Here is a 21,884-nt window from a genome sequence, read left to right as displayed (position 1 = left end):
TTGTATATTACATCCCTAGTATTTATTTTATAACTGGAAGTTCGTATCTTTTGACCACCTTCATCCAATTCCTCCTCCCTCCACTTCCCACCTCTGGTAACTGCAAATCTGGTCTCTTTTTCTGAGTTTGTTTTTCTTTTTAAGTATAATTGACCTACAACACTATGTTAGTTCCTGGTGCACAACACAGTGATAATGATATTTCTATACATTACAAAATGATCACTTGTTTTAGCTTTTCTACCTCTATCTAGAATGACTCTCTCCCCATTCCAGAAGAACCAGCTAAAAAGTTGCTTCCTCTATGACATCCCCCTCATCTGTCACATAGATTTAATCTTTCTCTTGTTCCCATGGCACTTAAATTTTTAAATGAAAGTTTTAATTGAAGGATAACATATACAAAGAAAAATAAACAAATCTTAGTTATGCATTTCAGTAGTTACACAAAGTGAACACACCCCTGTACCCCTGTGAAAAGCACCTAACTCAAGAAATAGAACAATACTAGAACCTCAAAGTTCCCTCTTCCCATTTCCAGACACTATACCTCCAGCCTGAATTTGAACGTACGTTGGTTTTGCCTGTTTGAAACTTATGTATACGATATGGTCTCTTTTGAATCTAGATTCTTTTCCCTTGCGCCTCTGAGATTCACGGAAGATGCTGAACAGATGTAGTTCATTTGCTCTCATTGCTCTTCAGTAGTCCATATTTACCTATTCCACTGTTGATGGGTCACTGAGTTGCTTCCAGGTTTGGGCTGTTAGTAAAGAGTGCTATTATGAACACTTTTGTAGTTGACTTTTGGTACACATAATATAGTGTTTTTTATATCTTTCAGTTTTAACACTTCTGCATTGTGGTGTAGTTATTACATTACATGTCTGTTTCCCACACTAGACTGAGTTCCCTGAAAGGCTTTGTAACCTCAGTGTCAATTACATTACATGAGACATAGCAGGACTTTTAAAATGTTTGTAAAGGAAGGAGCATCTAAAAGAATCCTTTTTATTTTAATATTTATTCCTTTATGTTTCTTAAAACCCTTAAACGTACTATTTTACCTTTCTTGTGGTCATGTGTAAGAAGCGGACCCATTCTTAATTAAAATATCTGTAGAGGGCTTCCCTGGTGGCGCAATGGTTAAGAATCCGCCTACCAATGCAGGGGACACAGGTTCGAGCCGTGGTCCGGGAAGATCCCACATGCCACGGAGCAACTAAGCCCGTGCGCCACAACTACTCAGCCTGTGCTCTAGAGCCCACGAGCCACAACTACTGAAGCCCGTGTGCCACAACTACTGAAGCCCGCGTGCCTAGAGCCTGTGCTCTGCAACAAGAGAAGCCACCACAATGAGAAGCCTGCGCCCCGCAACAAAGAGTAGCCCCCGCTCACTTCAACTAGAGAAAGCCCGCGTGCACCAGCGAAGACCCAATGCAGACAAAAATTAAATTAATGAATAAATAAATTTATATAAAAATATCTATAGAAATACATGATCAAGAATGCTTTATTTACTGCAGTGATCATTTCATAATGTATGCAAATATCAAATCATTATGTTGTACACCTGAAACTAATATATTGTTATATGTCAATATATCTCAATTTAAAATAAATGCTTCATACTAAGCACTGTACTGAAAGTACTAAAAGGCATTAGTGTTCCATGAGATATATTTTAGGTAGAATTACAGGATTACATAATTGGAAGGCACCTTAGGAACTGATTCAATCCATCATATTCATCATTACATTTCAGTAGGAAGTACCACATCTAAACCAGCACAGCTACAAGAAGCTACTTTTTAAATACCTTTACCTGAATAACCTCAATTTCTTTTCTCCTTATGCTATTCTCCTTGATTGGAAATTCATAGTACCAGCAAATGGAAATACAACAGAAGTCACTGGCAGAAAAATTCTTATTCATCATAAATTAAAGACCAATATACTGCAAATTCGCTTATTACATAAGTTTAATGAACAGTTGCTAAAATGAAGTCCTAGATACGAAATGAATACCCAAGCCCTCTTATAAGTATGCACGACGACTGGAACTGAAAAGGATATATAATAAAAGAGCAAGGAAAGAGTAGAGGAAGCGGTAGATATTAAACACATAAAATCTCCCTAGTTGGACACCGTTGGTTTCTTACACTCTGGTGTCCTGGAAAAAGTCCAAGATATAAAGCAAGAGTTTTTTGCATTGACTGACTCCTGGCTCTGTCTACTTACTCCTGTACTTACTGCTACTTGACCCTGGGCAAATGAGTTAATATGGTTCAATTTCCTCATTGACAAACACCCTACAGCGTTTTTGGAATACATATTATGTGCTTGGCAAGTATCAGGCACTCAGTAAGCCGTAGTTTTTATTACCTGACGGTAATCTAACAGCACACGATCTCAAAGTTAGTAAGCATCAGGAGCAAGAAACAAGACCCCAGTTCTCCCACTCCAGTCCAGTCCCACCTGAATACCTCTGAAAGGACCACTGAGTGTCTATCCCTTTGGCTGGAAGCGGATGTGGTGTTTTGAAGTAGCACAAAGTGCGACGCAGCAGGAAGGCGGGACTTCCGTCGCAACGGCTCCAGCATCTGCGGGACAGAGAAAACGAACCGGAACAGGTGGGAGGAACGCCCGCCGCCAGAGGGAGGTGTCCGGAAGCGCCCGGAGCGGGGACTACACTTCCCACAAGCCCGCGGGGGCAGGGCGAGGGGCGGGCGTCGGGGACCTTACCGGACAGGCCTTGCCCGGCAGTACCAAGGTAAATGCCGGCACTGCGGCTCCAAGGGAAGAGTAACTTAGAGTCTGCGCCTAGATTTGGACTAGTCACCCTTCTAACCCCTCCCGAACTGACAAAGGGACCTGACGACTTTGTGATTTCCGGGCAGCAGGAGTCCACCCCCAGAACCTATAGCAGTACCCCCGCCTTGGGCCTGGGGGCGCGTCCTAGATGCCTGAGGACGCGGGGCGATGTGCTAGAAAGGTGAAGGCCCAGGGTACCTCTTTCTAGGGTTGATGATCAATACTGGTCCTTCGTTCGCCCCTCCCCCACGCCCTGTCGCCCATTAGCTCGGGCTGGAGCTGTACGGAGCTCGGATCCCTGGGGATCGAAGTCGGGGTTGGTGCAAAGGAAGGTGCTCTCCCTCCCCCCGCCCAGTCTAAGTAGCGGGCAACCTCCCCTCTCCTTTGGTTGTTGCTCGGACGTCCTTGTCTCGGGGCGGCTAAAGCTGTCAAAGATCTGCGAGCCAAGCACTGCTAAGCACCTCCATCCAGCATACCTAATCCTTTCATCTACCCTTTCGGGTGTTAGGAAGATTGCCGCTGGAGAGGCTAAGTAACTTGCCCTAGGTCGCAGAACTTAAATGGCAGAACTTAAGGTTCGCACCAGGTCTCTCTGGATCTAAAGCTCTTTGCTTAAGTCCCATCACCCTTCTCAAACCTTAACCTAAGAGAGGACAGGCGCTGGGGACCACAGTCATTTTTTTGCCCAGCGGTGCCCACACGCGCTGCAACCCCGCCTCGGCTGCCCTGGCGCCGACAGGTCGGGCCTGTTCAGACAACGAGCCCGGGGCCCTCCGCCGATCCATCTCGCTGCTCTTCTTTTCCGCTTTCTCCGGCCCTTTTCCAGGGACAGACAGACGGCGTGCGTCATCGCCAAGGCTGCTGGGCGGGTGGGTGGAGTTTGCTGCGCGGCGAAGGTGGCGGTAGAGAGTGGGTCCCCCCAAGACTCTGGGGCGGGGCTGCGGGGAGGGCGCGGACGGACAGATGGACCTCGCCGGGATGGGGGGTGTGGCCGCTCCGCCAGGGTCCTGCGGGTGGGTCAGCGGCACAGCGACCACCAGTGCCTGGGGCTCCTCCGCCTTCCGCTAGAGATGCTCTTCCTCTCGGTGAGTTGTTTTTCTGGGCGGCCCGGCCTCCCCAGCCTAGGTCACGCCCCGGGGAGGAGGAAGGAGCCGGGCCATCTCAGACTGTGTGGCCTGGATAGGGCAGGGCCACGGGGAACTGACCAGCTGCGCTTCGGGTCCTCCTCCCTTTGGGCATGTTGATCCGCGGCTGCGCTCCATGTTCCAGTTTCATGCAGGCTCCTGGGAAAGCTGGTGCTGCTGCTGCTGCCTGATTCCAGCCGACAGACCTTGGGACCGGGGCCGGAGCTGGAGGCTGGAGATGGCGGACACGAGATCCGTGCATGAAACCCGGTTTGAGGCGGCGGTGAAGGTGATCCAGAGTTTGCCGAAAAATGGTACGTGCACTTGGGCCCGGCTGGACAAGCCTTCTGCAGAGGCTTGAGGCCCCAGTTTCTGAATCTCACCTCCTTTAGCCTTCTTTCTGCTTCAGTCTTGCTTATTTAACCTACTTCTTTTTTTGCGTTGAAAACGCATGTAATTGAAGGGGAGGTGTCGGATGGGAATTAATTGCCTGCTGATCTTTCAAGCCTGAGACAAATATATTATCCAGATTTTAAGCAGTTTATATTGTTGTCGAAAAGAAAAGTCCCTTAATGACTGCGGATTGGGGTATGTTTTTAAAAAATCTGGGATGGGGATGCCTAGGACCACATACTCATAAAGTCTACTTTTTGAAAACTTTTGATATGAAGGGAAAGAAAGGAAAGAACAGCTATATTCATTTGTAAAACGATTTCTCTTATTTACATATATATTTACTACTTTAAAAAACAAAACCTGTTCTATGGTCCTAGTGTTCTCTTTTTCATACTCATATGGGACCTTTGCACATTGGGTGAAAAGTCATTGGAGCTGTTCTTTCATATTTAACCTGTCGTTTCTCTGGCTTCTGTCAAGATTTTTCTCTTTATTGTTGGTTTTGAGCAGTTTGATTATGATCCGTCTTGGTATGGTTTTCTTCATATTAATGCTGTTTGGGGTTTTGCAGAGCTTTTTGAATTTGTAATTTTATGTCTGACAAATTTGGGGAAGTTTAAGGCCGTTATTCAAATATTTTTTCGGTGGAGAGGCTTGGCAAGGGGGAATTTGACTTTTCACTTCATATCTTTCTGCAATAAATGTGTATTTTTCCACAATAAACGTGTATTTTTTTAATGATACTTTTAACTACTATCATTGTGCCAGAGTATAAAACTAACTGAATATAACACTAATATACTACTATAGTATTTAATGTCATGTTCCCTATTTTCATTAATTATCATTTGGCTAAGTAATGAATGTTCAGTACTATTAACAAACGTTCATTAAGTGCAGATACAAAAGGTTTTGAAAACAAATATACACAAAATAGCTTTCCTTTCGTAATCTCAAACACCAAATTGGAGGAGGACATATGAGGAATTGAAAGAAAAGAGTGAATGAACAAAATGTAGAGAAATAACATAGGAACTTATCTAGGTATTGATTTTTTAAATGTCTGATGAAGAGAGTTTACAGGAAGGCATGATTCTAAGAGTTTTGTTTAAATGGTACCTTCATCCTTCTAAACCACACGTTTTTATATTTTTTGAAAATTGATAGAGCTAGACTTGATGATAGTTTGCTATCTTTGCTGACACCATATATCACTTATTAGGAAACCCATATAAGTGTAAATACAGTTTGTGTTTATATAACATTTAAGAAGGTATTGCCAAGTTAAGAACCTCTGCCAAAGGGCAGCTGGGTGGGGCAATGTTCAGTACTGTACTATTATCTACTGAAACTAAATTGATAATAATTGAAGCAGAAGTATTGTTATAATGAATTATTAAATAGTTTTATAGTAAAACTTTTAAGTTGTGTTATCTGTCCTGGATTATCTTGCAGATATTCTTATAGTTTTTTTGTTGCTTGTTGCTTAATCTTTATCTATGGCATAAAGTTATAATGAATCCTATAGCACCTATGTTTGGTATGCCCTTGACCTTTAGAAATTTATTTTCCTATATTATGTTTTAAACACATACATATCAAATGTATTGGGTTTGCCAAAAAGTTTGTTCAGGTTTTTCTGTAAGATGTTGTGTGTGAGCACCTTGAGGATAGAGACTATACTTTATCTAGTGTCTTATACACAGAATATATTCAATATATGTTATTAGTTTTTGCTCTAACCTAATGTATATTTTACTCACCTTAACCAATAAACTTTTAAATCTCAGTTGACTGACTTACTGAAGATATTATGAGATGAGGCTTTTGATGTTTTAAATTTAGGTTTGTATCATTTAAATAGGTAACCATTTTTTTTTAAAATATGTAAACATTTTTAACTATAGTTTCTCCATTTTCTTCCCCTCTGCTATATAAAGACTATGTCATTGAAACACTGTATCTAATGGATACTCCTAAATGAGCATATATTGTGTAGATAATTTATTATTGTGATTTTGGAATTAATTATTCACTCCTGGTCAAACCTGAAACACCAGTTCTCAGCTTGTCTGTGTTGTAATTTTCACAATGTTTATAAACTACTAGCTTTTGATTACCACATGTTATCAGATTATTATGCAATCTATGAAGTTTTAAAAACATCTTTTTACAGTTTTAATTTTTGTTTTTATAATGAATTTTGGAACAAAAGTAATGCACAATAAATGTAAATTTTTTAAAAGTGCAAATAAGCAAAAAAGAAACGAAGTAATCTATATGCCTATGACAGCGATATCTATCCTCTTTTAACATGTTTCCTTCTGCGCTTTTTAAGTATGTAAGTACTTATTTTGTAAAAATTGATTGTGCTGGATATGCTGTTTTAAACTGCTGTTTAACTCTCATTTTATAGTAGATCTTGAAACTTTTCTCATGCTATTTTTTATATATTTCTACAGTAAAATTTTTAAGGGCGGTAGTTATAAATAATCCCATAATTTATGTATATCATAATTATTTAGCCAGTTAGTTATTATAAAACATTTATATTCCAATTTTTCTCTCTCATTAAGAGTATTGCAAATTATAGCACTTGTTCAAACAATTTGAAAACTTTAAACATAAAAAAGTTTATTGACAAGCTAGAAACATGTGAAGACTGATCCTCAAAAAATTGGCATGTCCAAAACTATGGAGGTAGGAAGTGAGAAATCTATTTTATCTTGGATTAATTCTTTTTCTACCGCAGTACACACTGGTTGGCTTTAGCCAAAGTTCCTAATCCCCTGAGAAATCAGAAATTTGGCCAAGAGAAGTTTAATTTCTTACTGTTGCAGTTTTATTAAGCAGAGTATACATTTAACTTTCATTTGTGCTATAGTCAGTGTGGTTTGTCACAATTTTTTAATAGAAATACCTTATTACAGTTGCATGATACAGTTATTCTATATTTTATTTATTTTTTTAAATGACATTTGCCAGTTATTTTGGTTACATCTACAACATGTTTATTCTTTTATTCTCTTATTTATTGAACTATGTTATGCGTTGTTATTAAAGTGTAAAATCTCAGAGTTTTTTCAAATCAAAGAAATAAACTGAGCCATAACTTTTGTTTATATAAAATAAGAATAAATTGTCTGAACTATTAATGAAATATTAAAAAGTCACTGTTAGTAAGCTAAGCATTAGCTCATCAATTATGTTCTCCAAGTGATCTTACTTAATGTATGTTTCCAATAGGTTCATTCCAGCCAACAAATGAAATGATGCTCAAGTTCTATAGCTTTTATAAGCAGGCAACTGAAGGACCCTGTAAACTATCAAGGCCTGGATTCTGGGATCCTATTGGAAGATATAAATGGTAATTTTATGTAGAGAGCTATGAGAGAATTTTGAGTTTAATGACATAATTATCATATGACTATTACTTATGTAGTTATGGATTATTCTGTGCACAAAGTATTCTAGGTACTGGATACATTTTTATCTTCTATGTGCTCTTTTTTTTTTTAAACAAGGGTTTTTTTTTTTTTAAGTAAATTTCTTTCTTTATTTTTGGCTGCATTGGGTCTTCATTGCTACATGCGGGCTTTCTCTAGTTGCAGTGAGTGGGGTCTACTCTTTGTTGCGGTGTGCGGGCTTCTCAATGCGGTGGCTTCTCTTGTTGCGGACCGTGGGCTGTAGGCGCGTGGGCTTCAGTAGTTGCAGCACGCGGGCTCAGTAGTTGTGGCTCACGGGCTCTAGAGTGCAGGCTTAGTAATTGTGGCGCATGGGCTTAGCTGCTCTGCGGCACATGGGATCTTCCTGGACCAGGGCTCGAACCTGTGTCCCTTGCATTGGCAGGCGGATTCTTAACCACTGCGCCACCAGGGAAGCCCCCTCTGTGTGCTCTTAACACAATTTCACTCAAATAGGAAGGTCTTGGGGAAGAAAAGAAGACAATAAAACCAAAAGAGGTAGATTTATCAAAGATATAAAAGCATTTTCAATTAGTGTTTCCTTTTATGGAGTTTGTTCTTTTTATTATGCCAAGAATAAGTCCCAAATTACATTAAAGAAACAACAGACTCTCCTGCCTCTTTTACCTGCCAAGAAGAAGAGTGACCTCTTGCTTGTCAGGTGACCTTGTTTGCTTTGAGCCATTGAGATAATATATAACTAGGAGCATGACTCAGGTTCTGCCTTACTTTTTCTCTAAGCTGTCACTCCTGTCCCACTGTACTTGAATAGAAATTTCATTTTTAATATATTTAATAGAATCACAAAATACCTCTGCCATGTTTCCAGTTGACTAACATTTGATGTTCTTAAACACTATTGAAGAGGTGACAAATGTCTAACAGGATGTCTGATGTCTAACATGACCATATGTCATGTACGTCAGGAACAGAGTGTGCTAATTGGCAGAGTAAGTCTTTAAGAGCCACATGTTTTGATGGCTAAGTTTCTTCACCCTGCATTGGAAGTCCTTAAACTCCTTTGAGGATTTCTTTCTTTTTTTTTTAACATCTTTATTGGAGTATAATTGCTTTACAATGGTGTGTTAGTTTCTGTTGTATAACAAAGTGAATCAGCTATACATACACATACATCCCCATATTGCCTCCCTCTTGTGTCTCCCTCCCACCCTCCCTATCCCACCCCTGTCCGTGGTCACAAAGCACCGAGCTGATCTCCCTTTGCTATGTGGCTGCATCCCACTAGCTATTTTACATTTGGTAGTGTATATAAGTCCATGCCATTCTCTCACTTTGTCCCAGCTTACCCTTCCCCATCCCCGTGTCCTCAAGTCCATTCTCTACATCTGCGTCTTTATTCCTGTCCTGCCCCTAGGTTCTTCAGAACCTTTTTTTTTTTTTTAGATTCCATATATATGTGTTAGCATTTGGTATTTATTTTTCTCTTTCTGACTTACTTCACTCTGTTTGACAGTCTCTAGGTCCATCCACCTCACTACAAATAATTCAGTTTCGTTTCTTTTTATGGCTGAGTAATATTCCTTTGTATATATGTGTCACATATTTATCCATTCATCTGTCGATGGACACTTAGGTTGTTTCCGTGTCCTGGCTATTGTAAATAGAACTGCAACAAACATTGTGGCACATGACTCTTTTTGAATTATGGTTTTCTCGGGGTATATGCCCAGTAGTGGAATTGCCGGGTCATATGGTAGTTCTATTTTTAGTTTTTTAAGGAACCTCCATACTGTTCTCCATAGTGGCTGTATCAATTTACATTCCCACCAACAGTGCAAGAGTGTTCCCTTTTCTCCACACCCTCTCCTGCATTTATTGTCTATAGATTTTTTGATGATGGCCATTCTGACTGGTGTGAGGTGAACCTCATCTTTGAGGATTTCTTAGTCCTGTACTTTCCTCTAAGGTCTTTATGACTAGTTGTATTAGGGTAAATGTAAGAGCAATATGTTATTTAAGCTGTTTGAAGAAAACTTATTTATTTACTTAATGATTTTCCTCAGAATTGACCCTTGGTGGAGTTAAACTGCTTCTGGAAAACATCTCTAAAATGAGAGGTTTTCTTTTTAGGCAAAAATTTCAAAGGGCTCTTCTCATTATTTGAGGCTTTAAAATTTTCCTGCCCCTCACATTTTCATTTTTTATTTAGAGGTAAGAAACCTTTTCCATTTTTCAAGTGTTATACTCTTATTTTTTAATATAAATTTATTTATTTTTATTTATTTATTACTTTTGGCTGCCTTGGGTCTTTGTTGCTGCGCGTGGGCTTTCTCTAGTTGAGGCGAGCGGGGGCTGCTCCTCATTGTGGTGCGCGGGCTTCTCATTGCAGTGGCTTCTCTTGCTGTGGAACATGGGCTCTAGGCGTGCGGGCTCTAGAATGCAGGCATGGGCTTCCCTGGTGGCACAGTGGTTAAGAATCCGCCTGCCCATGCAGGGGACACGGGTTCGAGCCCTGGTCCGGGAAGATCCCACATGATGCGGGGCAACTAATTCTGTGCACCACAACTACTGAGCCTGCGCTCTAGAGCCCGTGAGCCACAACTACTGAGCCCATGAGCCACAACTGCTGAAGCCCAGGCGCCTAGAGCCCGCACTCCGCAACAAGACAAGCCACCACAATGAGAAGCCCGTGCACCACAACGAAGAGTAGCCCCTGGTCGCCACAACTAGAGAAAGCCCACGTGCAGCAACGAAGACCCAATGCAGACCAAAATAAATAAATTAAATAAATAAATTATAAAAAAAATTAACCAAAACTTCTGTTCATTTGAAACATGACTGTGACAGTTCATGTAGAGTTTCTAAAATGTTCATTTTTGTCACTGTTATTTATAATGATATAAAGACTTTTAAAGAGTTCTTAGCAAATAATTATGAACAGTCTATGGTCTCTATAATCTATATAGAGATTATAGAGACTATATAATGTAGTCCCTATAATCTATGGTCTATAGATAGGTTTTATACTAATTAGTTTTAGCTACTATTTATTTATTTATTTATTTTTTATATGGGCCCTCTGTTGTGAGGTTACTCCTGCCTGGTTCCCATCCCCTTGGTGATGTGGGACCTGTGTTGTGAGGTCCCAACTGCTGTGTTCCTCACCTTATTATGATGTGGTCCATTGTGTGTGAGGTCACTTCTGCCTGGTTCCCATCCCCTTGTTGATGTGGGCCCTCTGGTGTGAAGTGGATCCTGCTGGGAGCCTCATTACTTTGGTGATGTGTGCCATCTGGTATGAGGCATGGACATATATACACTAACAAACGTAAGGTAGATAGCTAGTGGGAAGCAGCCGCATGGCACAGGGATATCGGCTCAGTGCTTTGTGACCGCCTGGAGGGGTGGGTTAGCTACTATTTAATTTGCCATTTTATTCACTGTGATATTTTTCTTCAAGGTGGTGCATTTAAAGAGATCCTTTGGAAACATTAATATATCTTTAAGTAAAGCCTGTTTTAAATTAATGATCCTATAGCAATAACTATAAATTGTATTCTGAGCAATTGAAATCAGGTGTCTTTCTGTAGTTAATTGGATATTTTTATTTCTAGGGATGCTTGGAGTTCATTAGGTGATATGACCAAAGAGGAAGCCATGATTGCATACGTTGAAGAAATGAAAAAGGTAGGGAAAATAATTCACAATAGAAAATAAAACTACTTAGAACAGTTTTTTATTTTTAATATTTATTTATTTATTAATTTTGGCTGTGCCGGGTCTTAGCTGTGGCCCACGGGATCTTTGTTGAGGCATGTGGGCTCTTTAGTTGTGGCATGAATGTGGGATTTAGTTCCCCAACAAGGGATCGTACCTGGGCCACCTGCACTGGGAGCACAGAGTCCTACCCATTGGACCACCAGGGAGGTCCCTATTTAGAGCAGCTTTGATTTAATTTTGTTATCAAGCAAATTAGCTTTGTTTTTAGGAACAAAGAGATTGTAATATGTTAGAATATAGAATCTAGATTATTGAGCTTATCAGGGCTTTATCTGTCTCATCAAAGTTCATCTTAAGGTAAATGTTTTTTCCTTCAGATGTGTCACATTGTGGGGACATGCTATTTTCTTTTCTTTTTTTAATAAATTTATTTATTTTATTTATTTTTGGCTGCGTTGGGTCTTTGTTGCTGCACGCGGGCCTTCTCAAGTTGCGGCGAGCGGCTACTCTTCGTTGTGGTACGCGGGCTTCTCATTGCAATGGGTTCTTGTCGTGGAGCATGGGCTCTAGGCATGTGGGCTCAGTAGTTGTGGCTTGTGGTCTGCACAGGCTCAGTAGTTGTGGCATACGGGCTTAGGTGCTCTGTGGCATGTGGGAATCTTCCCGGACCAGGGATCGAACCTGTGTCCCCTGCATTGGAAGGTGGATTCTTAACCACTGTGCTGCCAGGGAAGTCCTGTGTTTTCATTTTTTCATCTTTCTTATCTTTCTCTATCGTTGACTTCTGCAGAAAGTGTATAGATAGGAATCTTTTCAAATACTGATTTCCCTTACTCAGGAGTGTGGGACTTAACTGGGCTGTCTTGAAAACATTTCTGTTTTCAAACTTTTTATGAGAAATAGGTAACAAGACTGCCCAACAGTGTTCTCATACAAGTGTTGACTCATAAGTTGAGATGTTTCTATCACTGGATTTATCAGTAATAAGCATTTTTCTGTGAATGTAAAAATCCTGCAGACGCAGAATAAGACAAGGATGCTTTTAGTTTCTCTGGTAACTAGTAAAGAGGGCATTCTTTATTAACTAGCTCTTCAAGGAGCAAATTAATGAAGAAATCATGGATTTTTAAAGATGATCTTACTGCCTTTTTATAAAGGAGCATTTGTATTGATATGTTGGTAATGGATCAGAAGTTGTGAAATCTAGATCTGTATAATAATCTTTTTTTTTGTTTTTTTGTTTTTGTTTTTGTTTTTGCGTTTCGCGGGCCTCTCACTGTTGTGGCCTCTCCCGTTGTGGAGCACAGGCTCCGGACGCGCAGGCCCAGCGGCCATGGCTCATGGGCCCAGCCGCTCCGCGGCATGTGGGATCTTCCCAGACTGGGGCACGAACCCGCGTTCCCTGCATCGGCAGGCGGACTCTCAACCACTGCGCCACCAGGGAAGCCCTGTATAATAATCTTAAATAATCTTTGAACATAGAGAAAATATGTAAAAAAGGAATATTTTTTTTGCCAGATGCTTTGATAGTATTAATCTCTGTAGTAATTTTTATTTAGTAGATTCAGAGTAATTTGTTTTGTTTTAATGTCTTCTACATTGCTTAAAGTTGTGCACTTTGTTACATTTTCACAATTTTTTATTTGGTGGACTTTGTTTTTCTATAAAAGAGGTCAGAGCTTAGTTCTTTTGGCTGTTAAGTATATCAGTAGCAGAACAAAGGAGTCTTTCAAAAGCAGAGAGAGAACGATAATGTACAGCTTTGGTTTGATAACATTCTTTTTTCTTTAAATATTGTTATAATCTTTCCTCATTCCCACCATTTTAACTATATAGTGGTAATTACTTTTAATTGTATTTTGTAGATTGATACAGAAAAGACGTGTGTATATATATATCCTATTATTTAAAAAAAGAAAGAAAACCAATAATGGTATCATATTAAACATACTGTGCAGCTACTAGCTTTTTGCCTGTAAAAAAAATTTACAGATATTTTTCCAGTCAGCACACACAGAACTAATCGTAGTCTTTTTAATATCTGCAAAATATTCCATATATAGAAATACTTTATTTTGTCAGTCATCAGTTGATGGTTCTTTATTTGAATAATTTTTCACCTAATTTACCTTGCTCTTTAAACTTGATGATTCTAAATTTGCCCGTAGTTATGAAGGTGTCTGAAAGTGGTTGCCATTTCCTACGTTACTTAACACCCTTTTAAAAACACTACCTTGGTGTTAAAGAACACACAATAATTTTACTCTAACCCCACAATTTTCTATTTTATTTTACATTAGTGCCTTTAGTGCTTAATGCACAATCTATAGCTTATCCTATTAAATTTTACACGAAGCTTATGTAAAATAGTTTTCAAAATGAGAACGCTTTTAAATATTTACTTGAAATTTTCCTAGGATGGTATAGGCATCAATATGTAATTAACATAGATACTTTCAGGAGTCTGTAAAAGCACTTCAAATCTCAAAGTTATCAGTAAGTAAATTATAAATATATTATTTGGTGCTAGTGTGGATCACATTAATAGTTGGTTTTCACAGGATTTGTTTCTTTTGATTACAGATTCTTGAAACTATGCCGATGACTGAAAAAGTTGAAGAATTGCTACATGTCATTGGTCCGTTTTATGAAATTATAGAAGACAAAAAGAGTGGCAGAAGTTCTGATTTAACCTCAGGTTGGCCTCTTTTACCTAGTTTTTCGTTCAGCAGCTGATACATTATGCATGCATTAATATTTATATTATATGTCTAATTTTTCTTTTTTACTTTCACATGCCAGTCCGAGTGGAGAAAATCTCTAAATACTTAGAAGGTAGGAATAATGAAATCCATGTGAAACTTTGGTTTAAAATTTATATGCCAAAAGAACTCTGCACAAATTTATATAACTTACGGGCTTTTCACTCAAGAGTTTTCTTTCAAGCAAATACATTGCACAAAGTTCCAAAATATTATAAACCCTAATTTTTTTTTCAGAGTTTTAAAAAAAATTTTATTTTATATTGGAGCATAGTTGATTAACAATGTTGTGTTAGTTTCAGTGTACAGCGAAGTGATTCAGTTATACATATACATGTATCTATTCTTTTTCAAATTATTTTCCCATTTAGGTTATTACAGAATATTGAGCAGAGTTCCCTGTGCTATTCAGTAGGTGCTTGTTGGTATAAACCGCAATTTTTACCCTTAGGTTATTAAAACATGACAGATGGTTCATTTGTATACAAAATTATAACAGAATTCATGGTTTTATTTTTATGATTCATATTTCATATTTTCTATTTTGATTTATTAATTATATTAGCTGTTATATTGTTATGGCTGAAATGACTTGCTAGCTAATTTTAAGTGAATATGTTTATAGTATGGTTTAACTCTAGTGTAGCTAGCTAAAACAAGATGTCAGTGAATTCACCTCACTTGGTCTTTTTTTTTTAGAGTTCTGTTTTCATGTTCTCAGTAACGAATTGAAAGTCTTATCTTTTTACGTACTAGCAGGAGCTGAATAATCTGCAGATTTGCTGGTATTAACCGTAAACATTTGCTCTTTAAATTGTTTTAGAAAACAGAGTGAAATGAGCTCCTAAGAGTCATTCTAAATGACAATTATATATGTTTTGAATAAAAATCAGCCTGCCCATCCTTTTTTTTTTTTCCTGGCATTCCATTCACAAGGCATCTTTTACTAATTGATCAAAATAGGAATCTTCCTGTTCTGTCATAAGGCCTGCAGTTTGTGTCCGCCACATAACTGATGGTGACTTTTACTGGGCATAACTCTGTACCACACCCTCTGTTTCTGATTTGTCTACCTAGAGGGGTCAAATATTAACAAATAATCTTCTTTATAATTCATACTTTTTCAAGTCAGAAAAAAAAATTAAATGTTTTCTGTTTGTGAAGTGTGTTATTAGGATGCAGAGGGGAATAAATCAGGACCTGCTTTGGTTGTGTCCAGCCTACTGCCAGAGGCAAATGTTGAAACAACTAGCTATAAAAACAAGGAAGAGTGAAAAATGATAATAAAGGCTCAGATCCATAATCCCTTAGCTATAATTTAAGAGTTCAAAAGGCTTGATAAAGCTTTTTTGATAACCCATTTGAGAGCAAAACCTGTCCTAACATTAACAGGAGGAGCAAACCTTGACCTTAAATGACATGAGGCTATTTTAAGTTTTTATCCTATTTTGTACGGCTATTATATTTTGCTACAAATATCTTAATTTTTTTTTTTTTTTTAGTGAGAGCTGCCTTAGACACTGTTGAAGGTGTCATATACTATACATTATGTATAGTATATGACCTTTGCAAAATTAGAAAACTCTGGATTTCAAATCGTATCTAGATCCAAGAGTTGTAAGGGATGCGGACCTATACCATAATTTTTTTAACCTGTACCACTCTAATGGAATTTAGATTGTTTCCTCTTCTGATCTTCAAAAGATGCTGCTGAAAGTAACCATGTACAAATGTCACTTTACATATGTGGAAGCATATCTGTAAGAAATTATATTAGAAATATAATTGTTGGATCAAAGGATGTGGGCGTTAGATAAGTGTTTCTAATTTTGTAAGATATTGCCAAGTTGCAAGACATTTTGCAATCTTGAGTTTGTTTCTTAAATAAAGAATCTTGTTAAAAGTAGCTGTTTAGGCCCAGTAGAACAGATTATCTATGTCACATGGGCTTTTTCAGAATATATATACATAGTAAGTTTTGAAATCAGGAAGTGTAAGCTCTCCAACTTTGTTCTTTTTCAACATTGTTTTGACTATACTTTTTTTTTTCTGGCCGTGCCACACGGCTTGCGGGATCTTAATTCCCTGATCAGGAATCGAACCCATGCCCCCTGCAGTGGAAGCGCAGAGCCCTAACCACTGGACCACCAGGGAATCCCCATTTTTGACCATTCTTGATTCCTTGCATGTCCCTATGAACTTCAGAATCATCTTGTCAGTTTTTGCAAAAATGGCCAGCTGGAATTTTGTTAGGGATTGCAATGAATCATAGATCACTTTTGGAAGTATTGTCATCTCAACAATATTGTCTTCTAATCCATTTATTTAAATGTTCTTTAATTTCTTTCAATTGCTAGTTATTTTATTCTTTTGCTGCTATTGTAAATTAAATTTTCTAATTTCATTTTTCGATTTTTGTTGGTAGCTTGTAGAAATACAATTAATTTTTCTATATTGATCTTGTATCTTGCAACCTTGCTTGACCATTTATTAGTTCTAATAGTTTTTTTGTAGATTACTTAGAATTTTCTATGTATAAGAGCATGTCATCTGCAGAGATCATTTTACTTCTTCCTTGTCAGTCTGGATGCCTTTTATTTATTTTTCTTGCCTGATTGCCCTAACTAGAACTTCCAGTACAGTATTAAATAGAGATGACAAAAGCAGACATCTGTGTCCTTTTTTTTTTAAATTTATTTTATTTTTGGCTGCGTTGGGTCTTTGTTGTTGTGTGCAGGCTTTCTCTAGTTGTGGCGAGCGGGAGCTGCTCTTCATTGAGGTGCGCGGGCTTCTTATTGCAGTGGCTTCTCTTGCTGCAGAGCTTGGGCTCTAGGCCTACGGGCTTCAGTATTTGTGGCACATGGGCTTAGTTACTCTGCTGCATGTTAGAGCTTCCTGGACCGGGGCTCGAACCCATGTCCCCTGCATTGGCAGGTGGATTCTTAACCACTGCGCCACCAGGGAAGCCCAGACATCTTTGTCTTGTTCCTTATTTTAGCAACAAAACATTCAGTCTTTTAACATTAAGTATGATTCTAGTGAGTTTTCTTAGATGCCCTTTAGCTGTTATTTTTTTGTAGATGCCCTTCATCATGTTGAGGAATTTTCCTTCTATTACTGGTATGCTGAATTCTTTTTTTAAAAATTAAGAAAGAGTGTTGGATTTTGTCAAGTGTTTTTTCTGCATCCGTTGTGATAATCTTGTGGCTTTTATCCTTTAGTCCATTAATATGGTGTACTGCATTGATTTTCGGATGCTGAGTAGGGCTTATTAGTAATTCTCTGTGCTTTCTGCAACTCTCGTCACAGAGCTGCTGTGATGCTGTCAAGTAGTTTTGCTGCAACCATCCATTTGATGGGGGTTTTGGGGATTCCCTGATGCTTTGTTTTGTTGAAGGTGTCTGTGGGTGGTGAGTGTTTCTGTTTTTTATTTATTTTTTTGTCAGTTGTTATTATTTTTTATTTTCTGGTTGTCAGGGAAAGAGTAAGGGAGATCCAAAAGCTATGCTGCCATCATGATTCTCTAAGAGAGAATAGACCATAATGCCTATGATAGAGTTGAATTTTTACTCCTTAGTTCTACTAATTAGGGAATATAATAAGAATAAGAATATAGGCCTGACTGTTTAAGATGAATGGAGATTTTATATGTTATTTGGGATGCATGGGAGCATCCAAAATGGACTTGTATAATTGAAAATAAAGCCCAGCAGTTTATGGAGGAAGACCACTGTTTTTGGCCAAGAACCACTTAGGATGCCTTCAGTATCTCAGAGTTATGGAACTATAATTCCCAATATCACAGAATGGGGTCTAGTAACCGTCAGCACTGGCATCACATGGGAGCTTTAAGGCAATCCAGAATCTTAGATTACCCCAGACTTACTGATTCAGATCCTACCTTTTTTTTTTTGCGGTATGCGGGCCTCTCACTTCTGTGGCCTCTCCCGTTGCGGAGCACAGGCTCTGGACGCGCAGGCTCCGCGGCCATGGCTCATGGGCCCAGCTGCTCCGCAGCATGTGGGATCCTCCCGGACTGGGGCACAAACCCATGTCCCCTGCATCGGCAGGTGGACTCTCAACCACTGCGCCACCAGGGAAGCCCCAGATCCTACCTTTTAACTAGATCTCAGGTGATTCCTATCCATGTTAATGTTTGAGAAGCTTCCATGTATTTACTCTCAAGGTATGACTTTGGGTAATAGGACAATTTGCCTTTTTAAGTGATTAATCACATTTACTAATGCTTTTTTTAAAAAAAAGCTTAACTGTAAAGACATAATAATGTAAGTTGTGCACCTGAAGCCCTAAAGGTAATAAAAGGATAAAAAACTTTTTAGGGGCTTCCCTGGTGGCACAGTGGTTAAGAATCCACCTGCCAATGCAGGGCATTCAGGTTCAAGCCCTGGTCCAGGAGGATCCCACATGCCACGGAGCAGCTAAGCCCATGCCCTGCAACTACTGAGCCAGCGCTCTAGAGCCTGTGAGTCACAACTGCTGAGCCCGCAAGCCACAACTACTGAAGCCCGTGTGCCTAGAGCCCGTGGTCTGCAACAGAGAAGCCACCGCAATGAGAAGCCCACACACTGCAATGAAGAGTGGCCCCCGCTCGCCACAACTAGAGAAAGCCTGCACGCAGCAACAAAGACCCAACACAGCCAAAAATAAATAAATAAATAAAGTTATTTAAAAAAAATAACTTTTTAGTGTAGTCCAACTATAATATTGATAAGATTGTTTTTAGGGCCAAAGTTATGTATGTTTTCAGCATGCTAGCCTATAGCAACTCTCTCTTCATTTACTGTGTATTAAAGATCATCTCTTAACTTTACATTTTGATCGATGTTACCTTAAAAATAATTTATCCACTGCCTTGTTCAGAAAGGATTTAAGATAGCTTTATCATTTTGTTGTGAACTGATAACTGGAGGAATTAATGTAATGTACATATATTTACTGTCAGAGAAAATAATACTGTTCATTATATGTTAAAATTCTAACATTTTACTTCAAGATTATTTTATTAGTTATTTATGAATTACAGTATTATTTTTAAATTACAACATGATTGTGTGTTACAGCATTACAGATTAAATGGTCATTTCATATTTTAGATCTTGGTAATGTTCTAACTTCTACACCAAATGCCAAAACTCTTAATGGTAAAGCTGAAAGCAGTGATAGTGGAGCTGAATCTGAGGAAGAGGCCCAGGAAGGCGTGAAAGGAGCAGAACAAAGTGATAATGGTAATCTTTGGGTTATGAGCTAATCACTCTACATTAACTAAGGTGAAAGGCTACGGAGAGGTTTGGACTTATTTGGCATTGTGTGCGATTAGGGCACGTGAAGGGATGTGGGCTGTTGACCCTATAACCAGGTTCGTTGTGGACCAAGAGGCTCTACTACAGAGTTCAGGGACAGCCAACCTTAAGCATAGATGGATTGATGTTAATTGAAGGCAAACAAGGATAGGCCACTCCTCTAGATGTAAAGCCTGAAATGCTGCATTAGAAATGTATTCATTTAAGGTATTGTTTCCAATATAAATATGCATATGTTACCAAGGAGACAAGTTAAATTCTCAATATCTTGTCAAGAATGGCATGGACTCCAGAGAATAGAATGCAAGCAGAGATTCTGATGAAGAGGGAACATTGGAATCGTGGGGTTCTGCATTAGGGGGGCCTTGTGAGTAAGAGCACCAGTCATTCTTGGGGAGACTAGTTTAGAAAGGGGAGGCAGAAAGACACTAAAACAAGCCATACAGCTTAGTTTTGCCTTCACTTTCCAGTAAAGGCTGACAAATAATACCTTCTTTGAAGGCTGTTTTTATTGGCTATGTAGACCTATATATGGCTGGGTCTCATAGAGCAATTTGCCTATGCCCAAAAGAGTGAAAAGACCTCAAGAGATTTATCTCTTAAAAGGGGTTCTAGAAGATTCACAGGGAACTGAAGCAGTTTTGAAACCAACACAGTTTGGGTGAACTCTCAGCATATAATTAACCCCTTTTCAAGGAGCACCCCATCTCTCTGATCCACGTAGGAAGCCCTTCAAATGGATTATGATAGGCTGGGGAAATGACTACCTGATATTAGAACATAGTGTACAGAAGTTTTCCTACAGTGAATTTTTATGAATCTCTTCATTTTCACATAAAAGATAAGAAAATGATGAAGAAATCTGCAGACCATAAGAACTTGGAAATCGTTGTCACTAATGGCTATGAAAAAGACAGCTTTGTTCAGGGTGTACAGCAGAACGACATTCATGCCAGTCCTTCCCTGAATGGCAGAGGTGCTGAGACAGTAAAATCTGTAGATCAAAACTTGGAGCAAACTGAAAAAACTGCTGTCTGCGTTCACCAAGGTACTGTCACATCAAAGTTGTTTCTCTGGCTTCTTTCTTATGAATAATATATTCTTTTAATAATTTTAGGATATTTAGGAGCTGTTGAGAATTTAAAAAACCTCTAAGGTTTATTAATATTATAAGGGTTTATAGCTTTGAAAGACCAAAATAGGGCCAAGGCTTTTATATTTTTCTTGAAATATTTTTTATTGTGTTTTTGTGTAGAATTTTAAAATAAAATCTTTGAAATTTTTACTTTTATTACTGATGTTTCTTTTAACTCACCTCTCTAATTATATGATACTTTTGTTCTCAGGTCAGCAAAATAAGGTATAGTCGTTTCATAAGTTACGGCTCTAGGAGTGAGCCTATAGTGTGTATACAGTGAATTATTGCTGTATTTCACTAGAGAAACCAAGAAATACCATTTCTTAATATAACAACCAAATGTCCACAGTTACGTCCCAAATTTAGGGTCCTAGCCGGTAGTCAGTTTTTTCTTATAAAGTTATTAGGTTTTTATAAGTTTGATCTGGACAGTGTCTTTTTATAATTCCATGATAAAATACTTTGTAATCTTTTTACATAAAAATTACTGACTAAATTTAAAATTTTGGTAAGTTAAAAGAAAGTAAATCAAATTTATCTCCCAATATGAAATGGTGAATCAAATTTATCTCCCAATATGAAAATAATATAGAGCAGATAAATTTTGAAAATGTAATAATGCATTTGTCTTCAAATAGAGAATAATTATTCTACCCGGACATTTGTATATATTTAGATGTAAATGATGATCATATTGAAGATGTTTCAGCAATTCAGCATTTGACGAGTGATTCAGACAGTGAAGTATACTGTGATTCCATGGAGCAATTTGGACAAGAAGAGGTAAAAATGACATTTTTTAATTGGTAAATTTTCAAAGTGATATATCAGAATTCCATGCATAACTTCTATTAATAACAGATGTGTATGCTGTTCACCACTTTGAAAACATACCTCTAACATGTTTAAACATTTGTATTTTGGGTTTTTGTGAATTAAAAAATATATAAAATTTCTGAATATTCAAAACTGTTTAAATATTATAATTTATAATGTATTTACAGCTATAAATATTCTGAGAGAGGTGGGATGGGAGGCAGAAGGTGAACTCCTTATGCTAGTCCTTATGTTTGAGACATTGATAACAGTCAAGAAGACTGAATAATTTCAAACAAATAAATCTGTTCTTCACATTGACTAAATACATTGGACTGAAGTTTGTTTTTTTTTTTTTTTTTTTTTTT

General features: G+C 38.2%; 1 protein-coding gene across 1 annotated transcript in view; it reads left to right on the top strand.

Moving 5' to 3' along the window:
- The first annotated feature begins 4,016 nt into the window (after positions 1 to 4,016).
- Positions 4,017 to 21,884, top strand: part of ACBD5 (acyl-CoA binding domain containing 5) — a 32,951-nt gene continuing 15,083 nt past the window's right edge. The window contains exons 1-8 of the mRNA XM_007452587.1: positions 4,017 to 4,252; positions 7,581 to 7,701; positions 11,374 to 11,446; positions 14,063 to 14,177; positions 14,282 to 14,314; positions 19,356 to 19,487; positions 20,404 to 20,610; positions 21,377 to 21,483. Of these exons, the coding sequence (XP_007452649.1) occupies positions 4,075 to 4,252; positions 7,581 to 7,701; positions 11,374 to 11,446; positions 14,063 to 14,177; positions 14,282 to 14,314; positions 19,356 to 19,487; positions 20,404 to 20,610; positions 21,377 to 21,483 (966 nt within the window). The 5' untranslated portion in view covers positions 4,017 to 4,074. The remainder of the gene's footprint in view (positions 4,253 to 7,580; positions 7,702 to 11,373; positions 11,447 to 14,062; positions 14,178 to 14,281; positions 14,315 to 19,355; positions 19,488 to 20,403; positions 20,611 to 21,376; positions 21,484 to 21,884) is intronic.

This window comes from Lipotes vexillifer, unplaced genomic scaffold (genome assembly GCF_000442215.2).
Source record: "Lipotes vexillifer unplaced genomic scaffold, Lipotes_vexillifer_v1.1 scaffold628, whole genome shotgun sequence".
Lineage (NCBI taxonomy): Eukaryota > Metazoa > Chordata > Mammalia > Artiodactyla > Lipotidae > Lipotes > Lipotes vexillifer.
Note: the sequence above shows the minus strand (reverse complement) of the source record. Positions and strands in the feature narration are given on the sequence as shown.